The sequence below is a fragment of the Apteryx mantelli genome, chromosome 3 (genome assembly GCF_036417845.1).
Source record: "Apteryx mantelli isolate bAptMan1 chromosome 3, bAptMan1.hap1, whole genome shotgun sequence".
NCBI lineage: Eukaryota > Metazoa > Chordata > Aves > Apterygiformes > Apterygidae > Apteryx > Apteryx mantelli.
Genome location: NC_089980.1, coordinates 134,767,039 through 134,792,546, shown reverse-complemented (window position 1 = coordinate 134,792,546; position 25,508 = coordinate 134,767,039). Strand labels below are relative to the sequence as shown.

General features: G+C 40.3%; 1 protein-coding gene across 1 annotated transcript in view; it reads right to left on the bottom strand.

Moving 5' to 3' along the window:
* PKHD1 (PKHD1 ciliary IPT domain containing fibrocystin/polyductin) overlaps positions 1-25,508 on the bottom strand; it is a 270,667-nt gene that overhangs the window by 57,525 nt on the left and 187,634 nt on the right. The window contains exons 54-58 of the mRNA XM_067294855.1: positions 24,690-24,844; positions 22,614-22,766; positions 21,365-22,243; positions 18,377-18,545; positions 14,797-14,957 (exon numbers count right to left, since the gene is read on the bottom strand). Coding sequence (XP_067150956.1) covers positions 14,797-14,957; positions 18,377-18,545; positions 21,365-22,243; positions 22,614-22,766; positions 24,690-24,844 — 1,517 coding nt within the window. The remainder of the gene's footprint in view (positions 1-14,796; positions 14,958-18,376; positions 18,546-21,364; positions 22,244-22,613; positions 22,767-24,689; positions 24,845-25,508) is intronic.

The window sequence follows — 25,508 nt, the reverse complement described above, 5'->3', positions numbered from 1 at the left end:
CGTTTATAGTCAAAGGGTTGGAAAAGTCTTCAAGAAGTAACACAACCTATTCCTCCACCCCACAGCAAGATATGGTCTACCCAGTGTCATTCCTGACAGATAATTTCCTGCTACTGCTATTGCTTTGTATCTTATTTCCCTCTCCAGCAATGGTAAGAACACAGTTGTGCCCATCTCCTAATAGACAGAGATCAAAGACATTACAGCCCGGCCTTGCTCCTGCATAAGGCATGTATTTATTATGGACACTCCTCATAGCAGGATGAAGACAGAAAGTTTAAGTAATTTGCCACATCTTGCAGCAAATCAATAACAGAGGTCCAAGAAGAGCCAAGGACACTTCTCGGCTATTAGGAAGCTTCTTTTTGACTGAATATTTATCCAATGGATCTGTATTGTCCACTTCTTTCTGGTTTATTTTTGGTGCATCCCTCAATCAGGTTGATGCCTCTCATCAGCTAATGCTAAAATTTCCTATTGACCCTGCAGGGGAAAAAAAAGAGTGCTTGCAATACGGGTGTTATAGGGATAAAACTTCTTTTCAATCCAGTAACTGTTTCATCCTAGTCAGCATGGGAAGAAAACAATAGGGCAGACTTGCTCTAATTTTGCAATGTGTTTGTTAATTTTAGAGAAACCACCGCAGGAACAAAGTTTATTAGTGAGTAAGAGGACATTTCAGGAACAGAGCTGGACTGAAAATAATCAGCTTTCTTTAATTAATTGCATACAGTTTTATTGCATAACTGATGGTTTTAAACCTTGGCCAATTACTTTGTCAAACACAAAAGTTAAACCCTCTATTGGTCTCTCAAATAAGATCTATGCCAAAGTTTTAATTCGACTTGCCTTATCCAGGCAACCAGAAAATAAGGCCTCTTGAAACTGAAATTAGTGGGCAGTTACCCAGAACTGTAAAAAAAGAATAGAAAAGACAAAGAAAGAAAAGAAAGACACAGAGAAATCCCAGGTGGGAGCCAATATCAGACGGAAGTGCATGACCCCCATTCTGGGGTGCATTACGGTTGCAAAGTTACCTCATCTTGATAGCTAGTTTTCTAAGACAGATTGAGGTACGGCTGCCAATCTAACATACTTCCACTACAGAAGAGGAGTTTCCTTGAAAATAAAAACTACTTCCAGAAAAGCTTATGTTGTTTTAGTGTGCTACCTGCCTACTGTGTGTCTCTTTACCATGCAACTGTGAAATGCGGGATGATTTTATACTCATATATATGTACATACACATATATATAAATATGTGTAAAACTTCATAGAGTATGTTAACAACTATGTTCCTACCGTGATCTTAGGCTGAATATTCAGTGTAATTACCCAAGATGCAAATGTTTATTTTTCAAAATGTCTTAAACGCAAAGGACTGATCTATTTCCCCAAAAATGCATTATTAACTTCATATGCTTTTTAACTAATTCTTTTAATTAATAATTATATTAATACCCATACCACATATCCAGAGCACCCTAAGGTGCTCATTGTGTCAGCCACATGTGCTTTGAATTAAGGATTTATATTTGGTAGAGTGATGACACTGTTCATGGTACCAGATTATTGTTTCCCTAGTGTTTCACAGGAGCCCAAAGCTAGTTTGGGGTTCCAGCACACAAGATGTTACACCAACACTTCTTTAGCCACACCACTGAAGAGTTAAGAGCATAAACGGCCATGACAAACCAATGAGTGAAGAAAAAGAAGAAAAGAACCTCATTTCATAGGAAAATCGGTGTCACAGGAGAAAGTTTTAGCAGAGTTTTCTGGGTGAACTCGGTCTGAGTTTTTTTCCAGCACTAGCCTGTTGTCCCCTGTCACTCCCACATATAATTTTTCATAAATCACCCCTCACACGCTGATGGATGAACCTACTGGATGCAAGCCTGCCAGCAGTGAAGCCTCTAGCATGACTTGTTGTAACCTAGGAAGACACTTAAACTGTCTTTTACAGATAGACCTGAGATTGTTCTGCCCACAGTTCAAGCTAGAAGGACAAGTGTTTATTCTGAAGTGGAGGCTGTTTAACCACATTAGCTGGGAACTGTGTCCAACCTAGTAAGTCCTTCCCCTCTTTGGTTCTGTGACATGGTTGCTGGTTCAAAGCTGTCTCATGTCCTGCCAGCCTGGACCACAGACAGACCAAGTGTGAGTTTGCTTGGAAGAGGTCATGTCAACGTGGCTAAGCTGAGATGGTCCCCAGGAGAAACTGTCCTTCAGTTGTGCCTTCACATCACTGCCTTCCATGCACAGAACAATACTGTCCATGCTTTTGTCATGTTTCTTTTACAGCACTGAACCAGTGTGGAAAAATTAAAGATGCCTTATCTGAAACATCCACGAAGGAAATCCTGTGTCTCTGATGAACCTGACTTCCTCAATTTCCTGTTTGCTGCACAGCTGTCTGCATCGGATGGGTCTCAGGGACATTTTTTTTTGAAATATTTGTCTACCTCAGTTGGAAGCCAGGCTCCTTGAGTTAGAAACATAAGGGTTTATAATCTTAAAAAAGAAAAAAAAATTACAGTGAAAACAGAAAGAATGAAAAGCAAACAAACCAATAAAGAATCTATCCTGTCATAACATTTGAGGTTCTGGTATTTGCTGGCCTTGGAGTAGGTTCAAAATAAATGAAGGAAATGTGTATTTCATTAAATGCTAATATTTGGAAGATAAGAGGGAAAAATGATGAAATGCTTCCAAGCGCAGTTGCGAGGACAGTGTCTGCGTGTGTGTATAAACACACACACACACATACACACACTCACACAGTCGTGATTCTCGTTTACTCAGACTGTTGCTACCTAGGAAGAAGCGCTGGGGAAGGCAATGAAGGGAATTGCTTTCCCAGGTGACTGCTCTTCGTGTGCAGGGCAAGTGCCTTTACACTTCTCATTCTCCCTCTCTTTTCAGAAGTGCAGCTGAATCCTTCCATAAGGATCCATTTCTTGCAACTGAGGTTTGGTCCTATACGCAGTCAGTGAGATGTGCAGGCATGTATAACAAACTCTCAGCCGTGCACAAAGTAAGCTGTGGTAGATGCCTTAACAATAAGGCTGGTTAATCAAAATCTAACCAGCATGTTGCCAGTTGATGGTGTTCTTGACTGAACTCTCTTTTCATCTCCACCACAGATGAATTTGTGTAATGTCTTGGCTCCGAACCTGTCCAGTCTGTAATGTTAGGACATAACACGTGTCTGTCTCCTAGGGACACAGAGCCTCGTGCAGCAACAGGGGTCATGAAGTGTCCAGAATTCTTTCACTAATTGACAGATGCAATGCAAGGGAGCCAGAGCATGGGATGTGAGGCTCCAAATACTAGGGTATTTTGGAGAAGGCTGAAGGATCAGGAGCATTTGACATCTTGCAGGACCCATGCCTCAAAGAACACACAGGAACACAAAGAACACAGCAGGAACAGAAATTTTCACAAATGATAGTCAAGGCTTGGACCTTTCACAGCACATCAGGAGACAATGAATCTCTGCAGTTTATTTTCATAGATAGTTTCGGATGGAGTTTTTTATAAGGTCTGTGAAAGAAAACATTTCACTGACCTCAGAGCTGTCTCCCTGCTAAACTTTAATCCCCAATACAGGTCCATAGGTTCTAGAGTTTAGAGATTTGTTTTCTAGCATACACCAAAAAAGCTTCATTTTGTTCTTTGCAGCTCAGCCATTTCTGATCAAACTTGCAGACAAAATCTGACCCCAGGCATAAATCTAGCATGGGAAAAGGAAAGCATCAAGTGTAGCAAATAGCATAAAAGGATACAGTATTAAACAAACAAAAATCAAAATGAAACATAAAACTAGGAGCAACTGAAAAAACAGGCATGATGATGGAATATGTTAGAATACAGGCTATCAAATTGTGACTTGCAAGAAAGTCAGTGGTACCCTTGAGTAAAAGTCATTGATTCACTGATCCATGGTAACCTTCTCTTAGGTGGGACAGCACCTGCCAAGGAACTGATTAAGTTTCAGGATCTAGGTTTCAGGTGAGGCTCTGTGGAAGCAAGGATACAGTTTGGTTGTTGGTTTGGAAGTCTGTGGAGGTAAGAAATTTGGATTAAAATTCCTGGTTTGCAGAGGAGGGGGTAAATTGTAGGAGAAAGGAAGAAGGAAGTTACATGCAGTTGGACTTTTGGGTTGGAAACAGGAAGAATATGGAGGTCCTGTGATTGATAGAGAGGAGATGAGGGGTCCTGGTCTGTGGAAGCAGAACTGTGTTGGGGCTGGGGATCTTGGATGGGTTAAATGGGATGAACAAGGAGAATGAAGAGGCATTCAGTTTGGGGTCCTGGTTTAGGACCCTCAACTATATGAAGACATTAACCTAGGGTGAGGATATTTTGACTTTCTTGTGCTAGACTCTGGGCTTCATCAGAGCTGCCCCTGCCCCTTGCAGATCTCTCACACATTTGTGCATCATGTAACACATCTCTCCACATGCAGATTCATTGGATCCAAGGAGACTTTATCAATGTTTTGTGTGAAATAAGCATTAGCAAAGCCTTCATGGCAACAGACATCTCCAGTACAACATCCCATCCAAGCCACGTCTACAAGCTACATATTTGATCGTGTCTTTTTGGAGTACAAGGAACAGATTCTTGGCATCCAGTTACTCAGTCCCACAGACTCTGCTCAAATAAAATTCTCCACTGACTTCAGTGGGAAAAAGTTTGAAAGATCAAGTCCGTAACAGAGCAGTCAAACACAAAGGTACAGGCAATTGCAAAAACATACAGTAACGCTTTCTGCAAATATTTGGCCATTCTTTCTGCTAACTGATGAAAGATTGCAACCTTTTAAAGTGTCTCCCCACCCATTTACACTAGGAAATGTAAATCAGTCAGTCCCTCACCTACAGAAATACTGACTGCCCAGCAACAGTCTCATGCATGAAGGGAAAATGTTTTAATCCCAGTTTTATAATTCTAGATCAATTAGGGCTCTATCAATCAGATTTATGTCATCATAAATGAGGGAGAATCTGGCCTGAAATATTTCTGAATTATACACAGTGATTATACCTGGCTGAAAATTTACTGTAGAAGTTGCGTTTCTGTGTTGTTATCGAAAGAAAACTGGGTTTTGACTAAACCCAGGTTTTCACACACACACGCGCACACACACACGCACACACACACGCACACAAGAGAGACAGAAACAAAGAAAAACAAAATTATTTTGGCTGAAACATTTTAAGTGTTTTCATGGAAAAAAAAACCCTCTATAAACTCTAGTCTCTCTGTAAACTCTAGTAGGAAAACAGTTTATGTTTGTTTTCATTCACCAATGTTTTCCAGAAGAAAAGAAAAAGTATATGTCATCATTCAGACGGCTTGCTATTTATCTCCCTTATTTCATAGCTTTGATTAGGAAGGAAAAAAAAAAAATCTTGGGGTTTTCTTGATTTGCTATCATCAGATAAAATCTGAAAACCTCCACTGTTCAAGTTTTACATCGTCATTTTTTGTACTTACTGAGCAATATGCTAGAGCAGAGGAGAATCAGGAAATAAAGAGAGAAACTAGTTTCCTGGGCGGTGGAACCAGTGCTTTATTACGGCTCTGTGGCTCGGTTCCCTGGCATCTACCAAGGTTCAAGTTCCAATCAAGCTTGCCCTTTAGTTGGAATCCAAAACTGGAGTTTCTCTCCAGAGTACATTTCTTGGTGTCTAGCAGGGAATCCGCTTACTCAGCACTTTGGGGGAGCCGCTAATAGTCTCCTTTCTCTTCTCAGCCCCCATTTTCTTAACCTGTAGGAATGTATTATCCTTGGGAACTTCTCCCTCTACTACTTTTGAGTGAAACTGAAAATAAGTTAAAAATTACCAAGTAGAAAAATTACTGCGTGGCAGACGCACATACACCGAGTGATTGCATAAAAAATCACACTTTAAGGCAGCCAATCTCAAAAGAAAAGGAGAGAAATGTGCTTATTCACACCACAAAATTGCCCAGATTTGCCATATTAGCTGGTATGCTGGTCTCCTCCAAAAATCTAGACTGTGATCCAACGGGTGCCAATTTCCTCCAAAGATCCAGAAGGTCTCTCTGGTGCTCCTTTAGAAATGTGGCCCCTGCCGCCTGCCCAATGCCTTCTAAAATTGATAAGGAAGATGTTTTGCTATCCATAGGCCCTGATCAGGCCCATAAAGAGAGAAAGGGAGGAAAAAGGAGTGATATCCCTTGGTGTTTGTGCCTGCTTCTCTTTCATATGGAATTAATGGTGGTTTAATGGGGTATGAAAGGATGTTTTACTGGAAACAATGAGGAACAATTGTCTAGCTCACGTTTCATTTCACAGGTCATTATTGCATTAAGAAGTAAATCGACCAAGTCCGGTAAATAACAGTCTGTGTTTTGCCGAGAGCTTCAAACCAACAATCTTAGCAGTCACCAACTAATATCTTTGTCATTTTTAACCCTTGCAGGGATCTGCTGGGGGCTAAACAATTACAGTCTTCACCCACCCCTGGCAGGTAAGCATTATTCATTTTATTTCTCATCCCTTCTTCCTGCAAACCCCACGAGGCTGGGTTTTTGCATTGTTGTTTTGTTTATTAGCCAACCTAGCCAACTGTGTGTCTGGTGGCCTTGAAAAACAACACATATTTTAGTGACTGCTGCAGGCACCTTTAAACAGGCTGCTTCCTCTGCAAAATTAATTGTTGCAAAATGCAGTGCTTCCTCTGTAAAGCTCTGCAAACTAACACTCAGCAGTTTGGTTGGATTATAGATATGCTTCTAGGATCTAAGGAAAAGAATATAGTTATACTTGCAGGATGCAATTCACATTTCTTTTTTAATTGCATGAACACAAGCAGCTAGTCTCCTTACAGGTAACTGCTGTCAAGCCTGGAGAGCACGTATGATGTAGAGTGATGTCCTAAACTCTGTCCCTGACTTACTCTGGGGCAGCTCACTTCCCCTGCACTTTCCTCTATTTCTCCTGCAGCCTTCTGGGTTGACTATTAATATCAGCAGCTTTTTCCAGAAGGTACTTGAAAGGTTTCTGGACAGTACCTACTAGTAATAAAGCCCAGCTACTGGCTCAGATCTGCAGGCATCACTGTTACAGGAATGACAAAGGAGAATGGAGCAGTGCCTCGTGAGGAAAGGCATGATGTCTGAGCTACTGAGATTTAAGAGGTACCTCCAGAGATCCCAGGTTACGAACCTGCCTCAGTTTGGATTTCCTGGCGCTCAGGCCTAGTACATCATTTTCCATGGGACGAATCGCTACATTTCACAGTCTTTCCAATGCATTAGCATTCCACAAGAAAAGGCAAATTGGTGAGAGGGACCAAGTACACGGGTTGTGAGAGACTCTCTCTGCACTAATTACCCACCTAGTAGTTCCTCTCTGTCTTCATCAGCAGTATTTAGAAAGTCCTAATTACCAGAACTTCCCATTACAGCACCTCGGCTTTTTGGACCAATAAATCACTGTCAGACCTCAAAAGGTTCCTGCAGACCACTAAGCATCCTTACAGAATTTTGAAAATAGGGCCAGAAAGGTCCATCCAAGGTTATTTAACCCATTCTCCCCTGCTCAAGACAGAACTGGCTCTACCTGGATCGTCTAAAGATGTTTTTATAACCTCTACTGATATGGACTCTACAACCCACTTAGGCGATCTCTTCCAGTGCTCCATTATCTTACTTACAGCGTTACCTCCCCAACATCTAGAATTATCTTTTCTGAAATTTCAGCTCATTATTTCTGATCTTATGGACATGGGGAACAATTTATTCCTTTCTACTTTGCAGCAGTTTTCTACATTTTTGAAGGCAGTTCTCAAATCTCTCATCCATTTCTTCTCCTCCAAACTAGGCCACCCAACTTTGTCAGTCATTCCTCATAGCTCCTGTTTTCTAGATGCCTAATGATTCTTTTCACCTTTAACTGACAAGTTCCTAAATTAATCCATGGATGATGTGAGCATCAGTTACTCAGGCTTCATGGACCACTGGGGGTTTATAAATCACATCTTAAGAACCACTGCCAGGCAATAGTAGCCTCACCATGTCAAGGATAAAAAAGCTTATGGTCAGGCTTAGGACAACATTTGTGAATAGGGGAGCAGACAGGTAGATATGAAATCCATAACTAGACTCCTAAATGGAGGTAACCTGGTGTTTTTTGGTCACTGAGCTATTTTTCAGCTCACAGGGAAACAAATGGACTCTCCAAGATTTCATATACTCTAAAAATGATGACATTTTTCTAAATAGCTCCTTAAACACAGGACTTCAGTTTTGAAAACGATAAACCCAGTGTTTTGTCCTTAGTGATTAAGGCTAAAGGGAGGAGCCAGGAATTTCTGATTGCAAGTGTGGGCTCAAACTATTAGCTGCCACCTTTCCAAAATGGACTGCCATCCTAAGGGCCAATATTATCATCATTTGTCCATTGCCAGGGACCTGACCTTGTATTCACATCTTCACAATTTCATTATTCTTGATACATATGTATACATATTTTATATTTTATGTAGCTGAGCACTGGTGCATGCCTTTTTGAAAGTAACTGAAGAATTTAGAAAACAAGAAGTAGAAATGGTGATACAAAATGGTAAACTCCATTTGCAGCAATAAACATGCAAGATGGATGAATTTGGCCCAAGGTGTTTTGGATTCATCATAAGAAAAGCATTTGAGTCTCTCCACGGGAACATACAAGATAATGTTTGACAGGCATATGCATTTGTGCAGCTGTAGGCAGAGACTGGAGACTCTAGTACATAAATATGAAGTAATGGAAACAAGGCTGCATCAAGCAAGAGTCCATCTTCTGCACGGGTTTATTACCCTGTTCAGCATAGCTGAATTTCAGTATGAGCTTGCTCACAGTTAGCAGAGCTGATCCTCTAGCTCAGTAGATTCAGTCGTCTATACCTGAAGAGCCACCAAGTAGTTATGATATGTACAACAGTGATTTATCTCACTTTGGCTTATTTTAGCCAAACACAGCCTTGTTCTCACAAAAGGATCAAATGTACCTCCCAACTTTGTTCTCAGCTTAAGATATGCTGAGATCTTCACCAGGGATGTGTTTTCAGAAAAATTAAGTAAAAATCAAAAGCATTTTCTGATCATATTTTGTTGTTTTTTGTTATAAAACAATAACTTAGGAAACAGCTCTTTTAATTCCCTCCATTGCCAATTTCAACCCATTTTGCATGGGCCATTTATTACAGAAAAAGAAAATTTCTATCTGTGAACAACAACAACAAAAGCTTCAGTGGAAAACAATAAATGTTTTAGGCAAATATTGCAGCTGTCTCCTCCTTGTGAATCTAGCAAACCTGCATTCTCTTCTCAAACATACTATACATGATTATGCACAGCAGGTATATTATAGCAGGTATAGCTAATCATGATCCTTGGAATATTAAATATATAGATCTATACCTACACACACATATATATACACATATATATATACATATGTATATCTAAAATGCAAAATTTTCACACAGCTTTAACCCTAAATCATATTGTCAGCCTCTGTGCCAAAATGGTATGCTACCTCTACTATTTTTTGAGAATTGTATTCAATACCAAAAACTATCAGAAGAAAGAAGATTTTATCAAAATCCTTGATCCACATCCCCTGGAATTTTAGGCTGTTTAGATCTAATCTGAGATTGACATTTTATCTTATTTTTAATGAAACCTAGTAAATCTCTGTATATTCAGTCATTTAACCTCAGTCCTATGCAATCTTTTGGAGAGTTTTTTACACAAACAAACAAGACTGGGTGTTTAAAAATCTGTCCAAGTTAGTTTCAGATAAATATTTAATTAAGAAATATCCACCCTTTTTTGATCTAGAAAACATGCTTGTTATTTCTTGAAAGCAAAGAAGACATTTGTAGGAATTTCACAGTTTTGGATTTGTCTGGATTGAAAACACCATGGGAAAATGTAGTTTTAGTTATCTGTTGTTCAGATTAAAAGATCAATTACCCACAAAGCCCTAATCCTCTCATCAATAGATACCTACTAAAGCTGATTCTTTTTTTTTTTTTCAATAAAACACCTCTTCTACTTTTTAAGTAATAAAAATGCTTGGGATTTTTTGTTGTTGTTGTTTAAAACAAAAAAGTCCAGATTTTAAGTATTCCATTAAATCCTGAAAAATGCTCCAGGCATGTTTTTAATAAAAAAGTAGTAAATAAAATACATTTTTGGCTGATTCTAGTTAATACAACCATACTTTTCAACCTGCTGAAGCAGGATGGGGTGCTTTTAGATTAAGAGTCTGGCTGTCAGGGTTTGTGAAGGATATGCATTAATTCAGTGACCGACCTTGGGCAAGTCACAAATTCTGTCCTCTGCCTGGGAAACCAGTGTCAAAATATATGTCCATCCCATGAGGATATTACAGATCTAAATGTCATTGATGCTTCTACTGTATCTGGAGAACTTACAAGGTAGTGCCAGGTTTTACTAATGTAAGAAACACAACTATTCACAGGAACTAGATGGAGCGCTTATTAACAACAAGAAGAAAAGTTGCGTAATGGCTAAATCCTAAAGCCCTGATCCTGCTAATCCTTCAATAAATCAGATTTACTCCGATGAGTAAGAATATGTAGAACAGAGACTCAATCAGTTAAACTATCATAAAATAGGATACGCAAAGAAATTGCTCTCATGCAGCCCTAAGGATCTTTCCACATCTCTTTACAAACCCAGCATAGAGATATTTTGAGAGCTCTGAACTATAAATAAGAAATAATGATTTCATGAACCATTGGAAGATTATTCTTCCAGATGAATTTGTGACCATGCTAAAGGGGAAGAATAAGAAGAGGAAGGACAGAGTTTTGGATTTATACAAGATCACCGAGGACTGGATCCCCCCTGGATGAATGAGAACAGTCAAAATCCTGAAGAACGCAATATTTTCTGGGATGCCAGCCTGCCTGTATGCTTTAACACCCTGACACCTGAAATCCTCAAAGTCTAATGTTTAACTATAAATATCTGCTCGGACTAAAGGCCCATGTAGCAAGTTGCAATCTTTTGGGTCAATAATTGCTTGGAAAGAGAGAATATTTTCCCCTCTAGCTAGGAAGAAAGCCAAGCAAATGTCTACTCATTTACTGCTTTCCTTAGACACCTTATCACTAAATCAGGTTACTTACATGGATAACATCTTAATATTCAGATTAGCTTATTCAGCCTGTATTGCTTTTAAAATGTCTAGAATGTGTCTGCAGGCAGACGGGAAAATACAGCTGTCCACAGGCAATCGCTCTAGACTAAGACTAGATGTTAGATGTGCTCCTCAGTCCCGGGTGCCTGCCACAGGCAGTGGGAGCATCGGGGCTGAAACACCTCTGTGAATCCCTGGGGCCAGGTGTTTCTTTCCCGTCTCTGCCTGCCCCAGTTGCGCAGCCATTCTGTACCCCACTCAGTAAGCAAAGATGCCTTGCAGAGGATGCCTCAGTCCGCCTAACATCTACCCTTCAGGTCTCCCTTTGTTCACCAGGGAGGACACTGGAGGCAACGAAAGGGCGCTCAGATGAATCCTCCATCAGTCTCTGGTCCTCAGTTACATTTCCACCATGGGAAGATGACGAACTTCAACATCCCTGGGAGCTGTTGTTAGGTTGCAGACACATGAGGCACTTGCACAGTTTGATAACAGAGTCCATATAAATATTGCAGATAGCCAGAAAATAATTAGAAATTTAATTACAGAACGACAGTTGTATCAGCTTTCTGTGGCATGTTAGGGGATATAACCTAGACACAGAAATCAGCTGAACACATAAACTCTTCTCTTATCCATCATTCCTCAACTAGACCCACTCATATTTATAGCTAATTCCTCTGTACAGCTTGTGATCCTGGTATTTCCTGTATTATTGTACCATGTAGTGCTCCAGGCCTGGCCCCAAGCTCTTTTCTAAGAGCTTTGGTATAGAGATGAGCAAGAGTTTTGTGAGAAAAACGTTTTCTCATCCAAGAATGGCAGTTCAAAGAGATTAAAATAATTGCAAATTGATGTCAAACTCATTAACTTGTTTTGGGTGACGTGAAAAATGACACTGTGAAAGTTCCTTATAAATGATTTAGGGGGGTTTTGTTGGAAAACATTTAATTCTAAACTTTTGCAACATTATTTAAAAGAAAGGGGAAAAAAAAACAGCCCCAAAGTACCCTTAGATAAAAAATAATTATGCTTTGTTTGACACAAAACCACTTTTTGTTGTTGTCCCTAGTGGTTTTAGCATAAATAGCAGTAATAAAAATCTTGGATCTGTTCCCCTCCCCCCTCATTTTTTTTTCCTGAGTTTTGTGGTTTATCCAGGAAAACTAAAAATGTATCTTTACATGCACAACTCTACTTCTACAGAAAGCCACAGTAAAAAGACTCAGTCCATGACCCAAAGAGCTAACACAGCAGGTAAAAGAACAGACACACAGGAAGACAAAAAAATAAAAACAAATGGGTACATGATTTAATATATATAATATGGCTGTTTGCAACTGCAGTGGGCAAGACACAGGAAGCCAAGTGGTGTCACGTTGGTCTGTAATACAAACACACACAGACACACACACGCACACACACAAATGCACACATGTGTCTAATGTATTCTACATACTCTACATCAATTGCATCTTGAATTAAACACATCATATGGATTCAGGAACGTTAATCTTGTGCAGGGTGACCCACTGTCCCCCAGTCATGGTGAACTCAGCCGACCTACCCCATAGTGCTACTCCTGGAAAACATTTGACTGAAGGATACAGAGTGTTTTTGCTTTTTTTTGCCCTGTGGAAAGCAGGATATCTAGCAATGGCTGAGGGCCAACAATTTCAAGCTGATTGTCCAAACTAGAAGCTTAAAGGGAATGTGTACAGGCAATGGATGAAGGTACAATTATGAGGATGAGGAAAGCGAGAGCCACTGAGTCGGGGGAAATGCGTGTTCCTAAACTTTGGAAGTGGCAAGGATGTTGTGTAGCTACCTGAAAAACTATCTACTCTTTTTGGGCTTAGCAGAGCTAGCAGAGCACTAAGCACTGCCTTGCAGTGCTCTCATGAAGCTCTCATGAAGGAGGTTGGACTCGGGTTTAACAAGGCACCAGGTGGCTATGCAGATGGGGGTTTCAGAAGGCGGGTGATGACCACCTAGATGACGTAAGTCTCAAACTCTCATCTGGATTCAGGCAAGGCATATTTTCAAGGGCCAAATTCTGCTCATTGGCATCATCTGGAAGTAATGTTACACCAAGGGAGAATTTGGCCCCACAGAAGTCCTGTGGGAGCAGAAAAGGTCATTTTTTTCTCCTCATTCTCTAGTGTGGGCACCTGCATTGCATGGCACAAAATATTCAGCGTTGCAACTTTCAAGAGGGTGAAGGCGGGGAGGGGGGAGAGAAGGGAAGAAAACAACCATGAATTCACCTTAGCATCAAGCTGTGCCTTTCCAAATGATAATGATCCAAATGATTTCCTTGAGATAAAAGGAACCGCGGGTCAGAATGAGAAATACGTGGGAATTAAACACAGAAATGGGAAGAGAGAGGGGGGAAAAAAAATCCCCATTCATATTTGGGCAGTAAGAAGAAAACACTGCAATTTTGTTATAGCCTCGGAGGCAGGCAGCATTTACCATATGCTGTCGCCTCCATTACACAAGATAAACCCTGTGGAGTGCAGGTTGCGCTGTCAGTGCAGTTTAGATGGTGGGGATTCCTGGCATTCATTATGAGTATGTGCCAGGGTGCGCGAAAAATCATATGAAACTAAACTGAATTAACTGAAGTCCAGATTCTGCCTGCACAAGTATACGTGCATTAATATGCAAGTGTTAAGTGGTAATACAACCAGGATATTAGCATTGGCATGCAATTCATAGTCAGGGCAGGAAAGGTAGAGTAAAAAAATAGCATGTTTGTGTCTAGACAACATATTAATCAGCCCTCTAAGCAGCCAGTTAGAGAGGGATCCTTGGAGGAAAAGCCTTTACTGGGTACACGTTAGACATTTTGTTTAAAGATTAAAGTTCTTCTCATGTTTAATCAGTTTTAGAGCAGGATGGAAAGCAGGATTAATTACAGTCCCTTCCATCAGTCTCCCATACTGCTAAAGTCACAAATGATGCGCCTTTTTGGCAAAATGGCCGCCGTCAGCAGCAGGCTCAGGAAATGCTAATTGTAATTAAAGAGTTTATTTGGAATCACAGAGCAGAGTTTTAATCAGGATGAGAACGGAGCCTTGCTGTGTGAACTTTCAAAAAGTGGTTACAGAGCAGAATGGGTCTTTTTAAACTGGAGAAAGGGTACGTTAGACTTCTGGAGGAGGTTTTCAGCTTGATTATCTCCTCAGTGGGATACAAATAAAAATCCTCGCTGGGCCAAAGATTGTTATTATTTTGCCCTTACCTAACAGTCATGTGGCACGTCTTAGTGCTCTCAGAGCTCTTTGCAAAGGGCAGGTAAGCTCTGAACTGGTCTTAAAACAAATAAATTAAGCCATAAAGGGGATAAGGACGTCCAAGTGACATGATTCTGCAAAAAAAGCAGAGAGGCACTGTTGGAAACAGAATCGTGCAATCTGGTCCCAAACATCTGCAGTGCATCTCATTACCTCTGTCCTGGAAAGGCATCACACAGTCTAGGACTGCGACCATCCCAAACTCAGGCGTAGGTCTCAGCCAAAGCTTGGAGATGCACCCAGGTCTCATGGGTCGGGTGTGTCAAGCATGGCTTTGCAAGCACTCTAGACAGTGCAGGGACTTACCAGCTTGGGAGTAGAACTGCGTCCATTCAAATTCTGACTTTGGGAAAACGGAAATAGGTGCTTCTAGGTCCAGGATACCTCCATCCAAATCCTTGAAAAGTGCCTTTCTTGAACTTTTGCATCTCTTCTCTGGGAGTGTGATGTCCTCAGATGTATGTACACTGACAGTCAGGAGAGGTAATGTCATTTTGAGGAAGGCAGCAAATGAAATTATTGTGCTGTTGTTTGGAAGTCATTTACACTAGCAGCAAGCACTTTTACATATACAAGCAAGGTGTCCATTTAAAGAATAAAAATGGAAAATAAGGGAAAATGAATGAAAGCAAAGCATACCAGTCAAGATTTGTCATACTCTGTAAAGAAATCCAATGGAATATTTGTATTTTGGCAAAAAAGACTCATCTGCATGCTAGCTTTTCAAATTTTGTCTGGGTTTGGACAGAGCAAATCATCATCTTTCCAGTGTAATTCCTGTCCCCAAATGCCATCCTCCCTCGTGTTTCATTCAAGCTGTTGTGGACCATCGTGGCCCTTGGAGCCAGCTGTACAGTTGCATTTTGAATACCTCTGGTTCCCTCTTGGATTTCCTGATTCAAGGAATTTCACTGAGGTAACCATCAATACCCACGTGCCATTAATTCTTGACCTATGGTAAATGAAGCCATGCAGTTACTGGGTAAAGCAGAAATTTGCACTGGTTGCTACCATGCTATGTGGCCAGGAATGTCTCTGCTGCAGTAGTCAGTGCTAATAGGGGACTATGGTTGCCCAGCTGTTGCTCTTCACACCCACTGAGTGATGAATTATTTTTGTTTTCAGATTGCTGTGTATTGTATAGAACATTTTGTTAAAAAGCACTGGCTGTCCAGCAGAGAGGAAAGTACCTGTTCTTCTTGCCCTTACCTGGGTTCTCCCACCCACTCCAGGATGGGGAAACCCTCTGAAGGGTCACCTTCACATGAGCAGGAGAAAGCATGAAGCAGGGTGAAAGGGCAGAAAGTGTGACAGAGGGAGCCAGCAGGGAGCACTCATCATAAATAAAGGCTTGGAGGTCCCTGGAGCAAGCAAGGAGCAGATACATCAATACAAGTAAACTAAACGTTTTCAGAGCCCATCCTTTTCTTACAAGGCCAGCTGGCACAGTCTGTCCATGTGCATAGTATTAAACTCCCTTGGTGTCCACAACAGCATGGTCACTTCCAAACTATCAACCTAGAATAGCCCTTGACCAGCACTCAAACTATGCCCAGGAGTTGTCTGGGTCAATGCTAGCTGGCCCAAGCCGAAGCCATGCCAAGGACCATCCTAAAAGTTGAACAGTGATGATATTCAAGTTCTGATGCCCAGTTCCCTGCCTCTCTTTAATTTGCTAGTATAAACATAGCCAGAAGAGCTGGAAGGAGATTTCTGCTAGGGATTCAGAAAAGCTTGCTGAAGCTCAAGGAGCCACTTAATGATTCTAGAGAGAAAGCAAACTTGAAAGAGAAAAGCCATCCTAAAAGGACACAGTAGATAAGGGCTTATGTGTTTATAAACCCTATTTGGTTTGTTCGTTTGTTTGTTTTCTCTTGTACACAGCAGTTTGCAATTGTCTCTGAGAAGATCATTGTCCTAATTTATGTTCTAACAAAAAATGTTTTTGGAGATTCAATGTCATTTTGGTGATTTTGATGAGCTTAAAGTGAAGCGCAGATGGATCTTACCTCAAAGCTGTGCTTGAGGTAAACCATACTTTGAAACTAAGAATTATAAGTTAAAAGAATGTTAAAAGAATGTTATAGTATTAGTCCAAACCTAAAACCAGGACAAAAAAAACCACAACCACTGTATTAAAACTGATATTTCTGTATTAAACTATAAATCTGACCTCCTATTACAAAATGTGATAAGATACAATGATTTGTATTCCAGCACAGTCCATGCAAACATGTTCAAATTGCTACATGGATACTCTCTAAGTCTTGAAGAAAACTTAGAATTACTTGAACTCAAGTTGGAAAAAACAATTATTGATATTTTTAATGAGTTCAACAGATACAGGCAGAGATCTACGGTAATGGCAGAGAAATAAGTGGGCCAGTGCATCTGGTCAGCACAACTCAAAAGAGGTGGAGAGCAAAGATGGTTCCTCTGATTCTGAGAGCTAGTTCAGTTCCTGAGGATATCAAAAGATCCATCTTTCCAGCTGGTTAGGTCTACCAGTGGGGCAAGCAAAGTGCTTCAGGCTCTTGCCATATTCCCTGATGTTTCTCTTTCACCTCCTGCTCCAAAGCAATCCCCACTTTCTTCTTGACAGGAGATATCTATCAAGATATCCCTTCAGGACGCTAAAGCAGAACAATGAGGCCACAGCATGGATCAACCACAGCAGTTACAAAGGTGGGTTAAATAAATACATGCAGATAATGCATGAGAAGCACTAAAAGACCTGATCTCCCTCAGAGATCTACCAGACTACTGAGAAAGACTTCAGCAATCCATGTGCATTCATCGTGTTTGAAAATCACCAGCTTTTGCAGTAGACTGTGTATTCAGCAGCTCACTAATAGCATAATATCATGGGATGGATACAGGAGTGAAACATAATGGGAGCTGACAAGCTGGACAGGTCTCAAAAATCTACACGCAAACTAATGCCCAGAGCAAAAAAGAAAAAATATAGAATAAAATAAAAGTTCTGGCAGAAGGCTGGAGGGGCTTCAAACATAGCAGTGTGGGACACCTCCAATTATTTTTGACTGGCAAGTGGAGTCCATGCTGGATATTTTTGCTACTTCAAGGCTTTCCTGACATAGCCTCTACATTGTGTTCACTAGTTGTAATAAATAAATTGGCATGTGGTTTCCAATGTTTGAACTGCTGCAACCAACAGTGATTGAAGGTTGCAGATGAAGCTCTCTCCCTCCCTGCTCCATGTTCCTCCACATGCAGCCAATATTCTCCCTGGGCATGAGCAGTCCTGGCACTCATTTGACATCTCACAGCCTGCCTGGTACTGATCAACATTCCTGATGTGATCTCGCAGGCAAAAATCAAGCTCTGCTTCTCAGACCAAAAAGACACTCTCTGTCTCAGGGTTTTCCGTTGGAGGTCCTGACATTTTTGTGAAGCCTAAGGCTGAGAAGTCAGAGATGCTCAGGACAGAGTCTTAAGAAACGGGATATGTGAACCTTGTTTTGCTATACAAATGTTAGTAAAAGGGGAACTCCAAGAGGATTGGTCTGGAGATGCACCTTGACTAAATTCTTTGAACCTCAACTCTTCAAAAATTGCCCTAAACCAACAGAGGTTTGGGGTGTTGGCTTTTATTTATTTATTTTTCCTTGTATTCAGGCTTTTTTGCTTGCTTGTTTGATGTTTCAGCTTGTTCATTTTTGCCAGACAGGAGCAGTGCAAGAGCAGAGACAGAGACAAAGATGGGACTGCTCTATAACTAGACATCCAGTCTAAACTAATATTTTATACTCTCCATCCGACAATAAAGAAAGAGAGATAATTCAAACCAAAGTACCTGCCAAAACTGGAGGTACCTTTTTAGCATAAATAATTGAAAACAATATTTAAAAATGGAGCATATTACCTTGCTGGTGGCTGATGAAAGTAGAATTTATCCTTCTCATTGACTTGTAACATCCTTGATCTCTCTGCTGTGATAAGAGGCATGACGCCTAACTGGTCAGCACTGGACATGATGCAGACATCTCTGTCTTCACTATAGCAGCTCTTAATAAATCCAGTAAAGGTGACTTCTGGCAATGATTAAAGAATACCAAGCAAGGAAAAGTGGTTAGATGAGTGAAAGAATTAGAGTGAGAAAGGCTCTGTTCTATGTCTTTGTCTATGTTAAACTGCTATCATATATATGTATAAATCATTTTTAATCAGACTTATTGCATTGGTCATAGACCTTCAGTTTTCTTTAGAATGTTCCGTAGCAGAAGTTATATCTTAAGTTGGCATAAACCAAATCATGCCCATAGGAAATGCAATCAAAGGATATGTTAATAAGTGAGAAGGAAACACAAGCAAGAGGAACTAATGGATTTTCATTGGAATCAGTCAGAACCAGTTTAAAGACAAGCTGCCATTGATGGTATATCCACCTGCCATATGTTAATACAAGATGAGGTGTGTCCAGAGACACATACTTGGCGCTAAGCACCGCTTGCGCAGTGCCAAAATATATATGTAACAAGACTATTTTCTCCTTGGGACTTTGTCTCTGAAATTTAGCAAAGGTTTGCATCTAATAGACTGGCTGCTATAACTGAATCTTCAGAATTTCAGACTAGGACTTTGTAAAAGATCTGATTTGTTTCTGGGAGGTCTGTAAGTATTAAATTCACTACCCCTGTATTTCATGTATATATTTCTCCTTATGCATCGTTTGCATTGCCTTGACTGTACTCTTTTACTGTATTATATTTTGGATTGTCATCACAATTCAATCCATTCCAGAAACTGGTTTCTCTGGACAGGCCCTCTGAATTCCCTTCATTCCTAGATTATCTTGAAGATCAGCAGAGTTATTAATGTCTGTGAGGAACCATATTTCAAAATTTAGGTTTGTTTAGAGGAATGGGTATGTATGAAAAGTATTTCCTGGTGTTCTTGCTGGATTTGAGTAGGATGCATAGATTTCAAAATATTGCTCAACATGTTGAATAGTCACAATGCCTCTCATATTGCAACAGAGTGATTGTCCCACAAGGGTACATTAACTAACAAATTATATAAATGAAGGACCTATTTATACATGGACACTTAGTGCAGGAACAGAGAGAATTACTGTGTTTAGAGAAACTATTCCAGAAGATCTTTGGCATGGAATCAGATCTGGGGGATGTGCAAACTTTGGCAAATAGTCCCTGTTTACAGAGCCCTATGTTAGTTCTCTGTGCTTGCATAGTATGGAGAGGAACTGGAGTAACTCATCAGAGCATGAATCCTGAGGATATTTGGGGTGTGCTATGTAGGAAATTCCAAACTCTTTCAGATCAAGGAGTTAAAGCTACCAACCCCAAGGGATTCTGTACAGATTTATTGTTTACAGGCTTCAGTGCTTTGATAACAAAGCTAAAATAAAAGGTTCATGCTTTAGGATATTGCTAAAGAGAAATACCAGTACTTGAAAGGGAAGGATAATGATTTAAATATGAATATACGAATGACTGCACAAATAGAGGCACTGAACAAATTCAGGCCTTAAAGCATAGCCTGAGAGGAGATGAGGCTGACAGGTGTCATGTTCTGCAGACAGAAATGCACATCATGCTAACAAAAAAAAAGAAGTTTCTTTTGGAACGGTGTGAACCACCAAAGCCATTTCAACTCTAAACCGCAGTATTTCAGGATACAACTTGGAATCTCTTGTAGATCAGAATGGAGGAGGCTAATGCATTATCTCATCCTCCTCCCCCAGCTTCTTGTTAAACCATCTTCAGCTAGAGAGTGTCATCTCTTCAGTGAAGATGTTATACTTGATTTACTTGATTATATGAGCATTACTTATCTTTCTCAGCATTACGCAGTGGTTTTTTTGGGGGGGCGGGGGGGATTTAAAATGAGCTTCCTGCCTTCACTGGAACAAGTTGGGATTGTTCATGTGATCCAACATCCAGAGAGTAGCAAGCAGCTTCTTATTTCCCCCATCATATCTAGAGGTTACCAGTCCCACAGCTCAGATGTCATCCTGTACCACGCTACCTTCCAAATGTATTGTATTATAATTATTTTTCTTTCTCTTCCTTTCAACGGAATTTTAAAGGATGTGCAAAACTACACTGAGCAAATGTCAATCCTGACCTGAAAGTAAGCAGATTAGGGGTAAGAGATGTTTTTTTTTCAGAGTTGAGAGGCCAAAATTCAAATCCATGCTTTGCCACAAGTTTTCCATGTCATCCTGGACTAGTCTATTTGTCTTCTCTGGCTCCTTTATTCTTCAGTAGAAAGGGGATAATGCAGTTTCTCACAACAGTGGGCCACAGTGAGGTATAAAGACATGAAAAACTGTGAGGTATTTAGATCCTACCATAGGAACCATCTATCTAGGTTCTACTATTATGCAAATATTATTCTGGGAACTGTAAATTTCATTTGAAACAAAGACTCAGGATACAGAACTTACCTGTGCCCTTCTTTTACCATTTTAAAGTTACCACCTTAAAATAATAAAAGTCATGACTGTCTGTTTCTATGCAGCTGTAGGCATTACACTCTGTACAAATTCTATACAAAGTGTGCTGATTCGCTTCTCCTGAGAGAAAGGAACCCAATGGAATAAAAAATAGCAGTACAGAAAATGAGGTGTGATTGAGAGAAAAGGTACAAAACAGCATGTGCCAGAATTACACTGCAGTCAGTCTAGGAAGGAAAAAATACCAAGTAATAAGGTTTTTTTAACTGTATTGAACTGAACAAGAATTCTGTTATTGATCTCATTGGTGTTGGGATCTTCCCACCATATCCATTTGGGGAAGCAGAAAGCTCCAGGTTTAACTGGAAAGATGTTACTATTCAAGATACAACCTCACCAGAATAGTCAGGCCAATGGAAGCAGAAGACCAACCTTTTAGCTTCATGAGTCCCAGTAACTTTGGACAATGCCCAATTTTGTGCCATGGCTTATCAGGCCTTTGGCTGAACGTGGTGGCAAATGTAGGCCATAGAATCCCAATACGGCCTCGGCGGGGGTAGTACGGTGGTCGATCCCTGGAAGTTAGATCAGCTGAGAGAGGTTTAATCCTGTCCTTAATGCAGTCGAAAGCTGAGCTTGTTGCGACAATGACAGAGTTTCTAAGTTCTATGTATCTTTTCCCCGTGTGGCACTGCTCAGCATATAGACAGTACACTGCTGGCATGAGACCAACAGTGTTGTCCACCAGCACCACATTGTCCATGATGACACTGCTTCCAAGGTGGAACATGATACCATAGTCGTAATTCTTGTAGGATAGAAATCCTGTGATTTTAGTGCAGGTCTGAAATCCATCTCCCCTGTACAGATGAACACCATGGAGACTTGAATGGGCCACATTTTCACTGCAATAATCTCCATCAAGCAAGCACTCTTGACCCCTGATATGGAATGCAATCCGCTCAGATCCTGCCACAACATTGCCATGAAGGGAGACACCGATGACAAGGTTCACCTTGATGCCAGCAACCCAGTTTAATAACCCTTCTGGCTGCCTGCTCAGAATGACAAGGTTCCTGATGAGAGAATGATTTTGCCCTTCCAGATCAATGCCAGGTCCAATTGTGTTGAACACCACGTTCTCGCGCAACAAGATCCCGTTGCTCGTGACTGCTTTAATACCCCCTCCACAGCTACCATGAATGCTCGATAAGACCATCAGCGATCCTTGGGTTATATTCCTGAATTCAATGGCAGAAAGCTGAGGGGGCCCAAAGTTCAAAAATTCAATATTTAAGAGTTGGAGGACACCTGCAATGAGAAAACTATAATGAGATGGAAGCTGACAGTATTACCTGAGAGCTGATCAAGTGACACCCATTTAGATGTAACATAGGCACGTAAACAGTAGACAATCCTTGTCAGTGCATTGCCAGTAATGGGCATTTCTCCATAAATAAATATAAAGTTATGGTTAAAAAAAAAACCCAACTATCGGTCATTGGACAATTCCTAAATATATTCCAATGTTATTTATGGAATGTTATCTGTACTTCATACATGTTGCACAGTTGTAGTTTGCTGAAAATCATATAGCACACTTGGATACATCTGCTGTTGGGAGGGTCCTGTCTTGGGCAGAATTGGACTGGCTGTATGACGATAGGTGAGTCTCAAATACCTTCAAACTCTGTTCCACTGGAATCTCTAAAACGTCCCACCAGCATCCTCCCAGCACAAGCCACATCAGACTTGATCTGCACGTTGCGTGTTAGGAGCCCAACCTCCGCAGCCAAAGGGATGTGTCTACCATCTTCTGTGTCATGGGATTGTCCTAGGGAGTTTCAAGAGAGAAAAAATGACAAATATCTATCATATCTATAAACCAGTGCTTCTGGGGACATCAAGCCTGACAGCTGGTGCACGGCGTCTCTGCAGAATCTGCACTGACATTCAGGTATGTTTTTCCTCCAGCACAGTCTACATTCATCAGCACAAAAATATAAAGGCCACCTGTCCATCAAATATTCACCAGGAGCTTAGATTTTACTAACATATTTTGTTCTTCACAAAAGAAGGTGCTAAATCTATTCCCTACAGTGTGCAGATGCTAAACCAATGAACAGATTCACATTTCATTTTCCTGAGCTATATGTGCAGGAGATATTCTTTGGTACACACATACTACAGAGTTGATCTCCATGAGTTCTTGTTACAATCAGGCTAATGACAGTGCTGAAAAACAATTTGCTGCAGAGACTTGGTTGCAGGTATTTTCTAAGACAAAGTCTTTCTAAATGAGACTTTTGAGAGCATCTGTGAAGCGTCTGTGCAGCTTAAAATTCATCTCAGGTAACTTTAGACATCTACAGATCTGATCTAGTTATCCAAACTGTTTTTTATGTATAATGGAGAGCAATAAGCAATTCTCAAGTGCAATTCATCATCTATTTTATAAATCTACTTTAGGATGAGATGAAATATAAGTGAGCAGTATGTACTTTTCTGAACCCAAGTATTTAAGTAGCTCTTAATTCTTCCATCAGTGCCCCTTTCTTCTCAGGTATGCCTTACAACTGCTGTAGTGTTCAGTATGTACATAATCATTTCATCTCAGGATACACTGACTACATCTATATTAGTTAACAAAAAAGGCCCAAAAGTGTTCTGGGTCTGAGGCCAACTGGTAGGTTTCTTCACTCCCTTCCAAAAAAAGGACAGCTGTGCCCTAACTACTGGAAATGAAGTCTAGCCCATGGCATCCTTTGAGCTACACTCTTTGGAAAAATGCTAGCTGGCATACCAAAACTGTGCCAGGGAGGCGGCTGCCAATTTAACACTATGGATGACTGCAGAACAGGACTCAGTCCCAAGAGGTGTTTAGTTTAGTAGTATAGATACAGCCATTGAAAGCACTCATAATATTCCTGAACCTATTCATTTGTCACACTAACTTTTGTGGCTACTAGCCTGAATAAAAGCTGAGAAAAAAAATATATCATGCATAAGAAAAATCCTACTGCCTTAAGAGCTTTGAATTTGAATCACTGAAAATAATTATTTTTTCTTGCTACAGAAATGGTAATAGATTTCTCTTATTTGCAATAATAAAATTAAATAAACCATTAAGAGTGGATCTCTTCTTACACTTAAATACAGATCTCATGTAATCTGTATAGGAAATAGAGCTATACTAGGTTAAGAGATAGAGGTACCGCTCTGTCATACATATTTTATTTTCATTTATGCATTATATTACAAATACATCAGTTTTGTGCTACAGAGTTGATCACAATTTTTCCTTTGAAATTCCATTTAAGTTTCATTTTCTGCAATTGGAAAAAAGGAAGTTTTGTGAAATTTTCATTGGTTTTGACACACTACAGAAATTGCATAAATGACCTAAAAGTCTGCATTTAAACTTTACGTTAAAATTTCGATTATTTTCTCTCTATGTTAACCAGTGGTAATTACACATATGAAAAGCCATGACATTTTCCAAACATTTTCATCACTGAATTAATTTTATTCCAAGAAATTAGTGTTAGAATCAGCTAGTTGTGAAATTTTGAACATCACATTGCAGTATCAAAACAAGAAAAAGCATACAGAGAAAGAAACAAAGATATATCAGCAAAGCAGGGTTAATCTTGGGGAGATATGAAATAGAAGGTCAATGCAAAGCAACACAGATTGGCTGATCAGAAGAATAAAGAATTCAGAAGAAAATGCTCTCAGATGGCAAGACATTTCTCACCAATATGCCTGTGGAGAAGGCGTTCATGAATCCTAATGCTATGACCATTTACGTCTTTAAGTGTAACTACTTCAGCTTGATGGGCTTCATAAGAAGAAGAGCTGATCACAATATGCCCGCCATAATTCCAGTCCACTTCATCCTCCACCAAAATCCTGCAAAGGCCAGATATTAAATTTGATGTCATTAGATTATGAGAGAATTAGGCTCACAGGTTTCCTAAAAAACCCCCAATAATCTTGCCACAACAGATCTCAAAAAGAAGCTGCAGGGTATGGTCTAGGAAAAATCCCTTAGGGTTTACTGCATTCAAAAACAGATGTCTAAAACAGATAGGATGAAATTCACCCTGAAATGCCTATTTCACTCCACTGATAAGGGTAAAACAAGGTATCTGCTTCCAATGTAGAGTTGTAGGGCTCAAGAAAGTTGCCTAATAAGGACATGTCGTATCATTTTAGGAGCCGGGAACATCCTACTTGGCCTCCAGCTACTGGTCTGAAAAGCCCATGTTTTTGCAGGTGTTATATCATATTTGCCAGTGTGTCATGAATGACTCAGATGCTCCAAATCACTCAACACTAGACACCTAAATCTATAAAACTGAATCGATCTCCTGCCTTTAGAGAGATGGCTTGTTTTCTGCAGGGTGAAAGTCAGCTCTGGACTTTGACACCAAATGTCAGTGTCCACGCGTACATCTGCACTTCACACTTAAGCTTCCGCTATAGCTAACGATACTGTCAGTAGAGGGCAAAGGCAATTCAGCTCACTGAATTAGGCATGTAGGGCAGGATTTGATTGCCTAAACATGGGCAC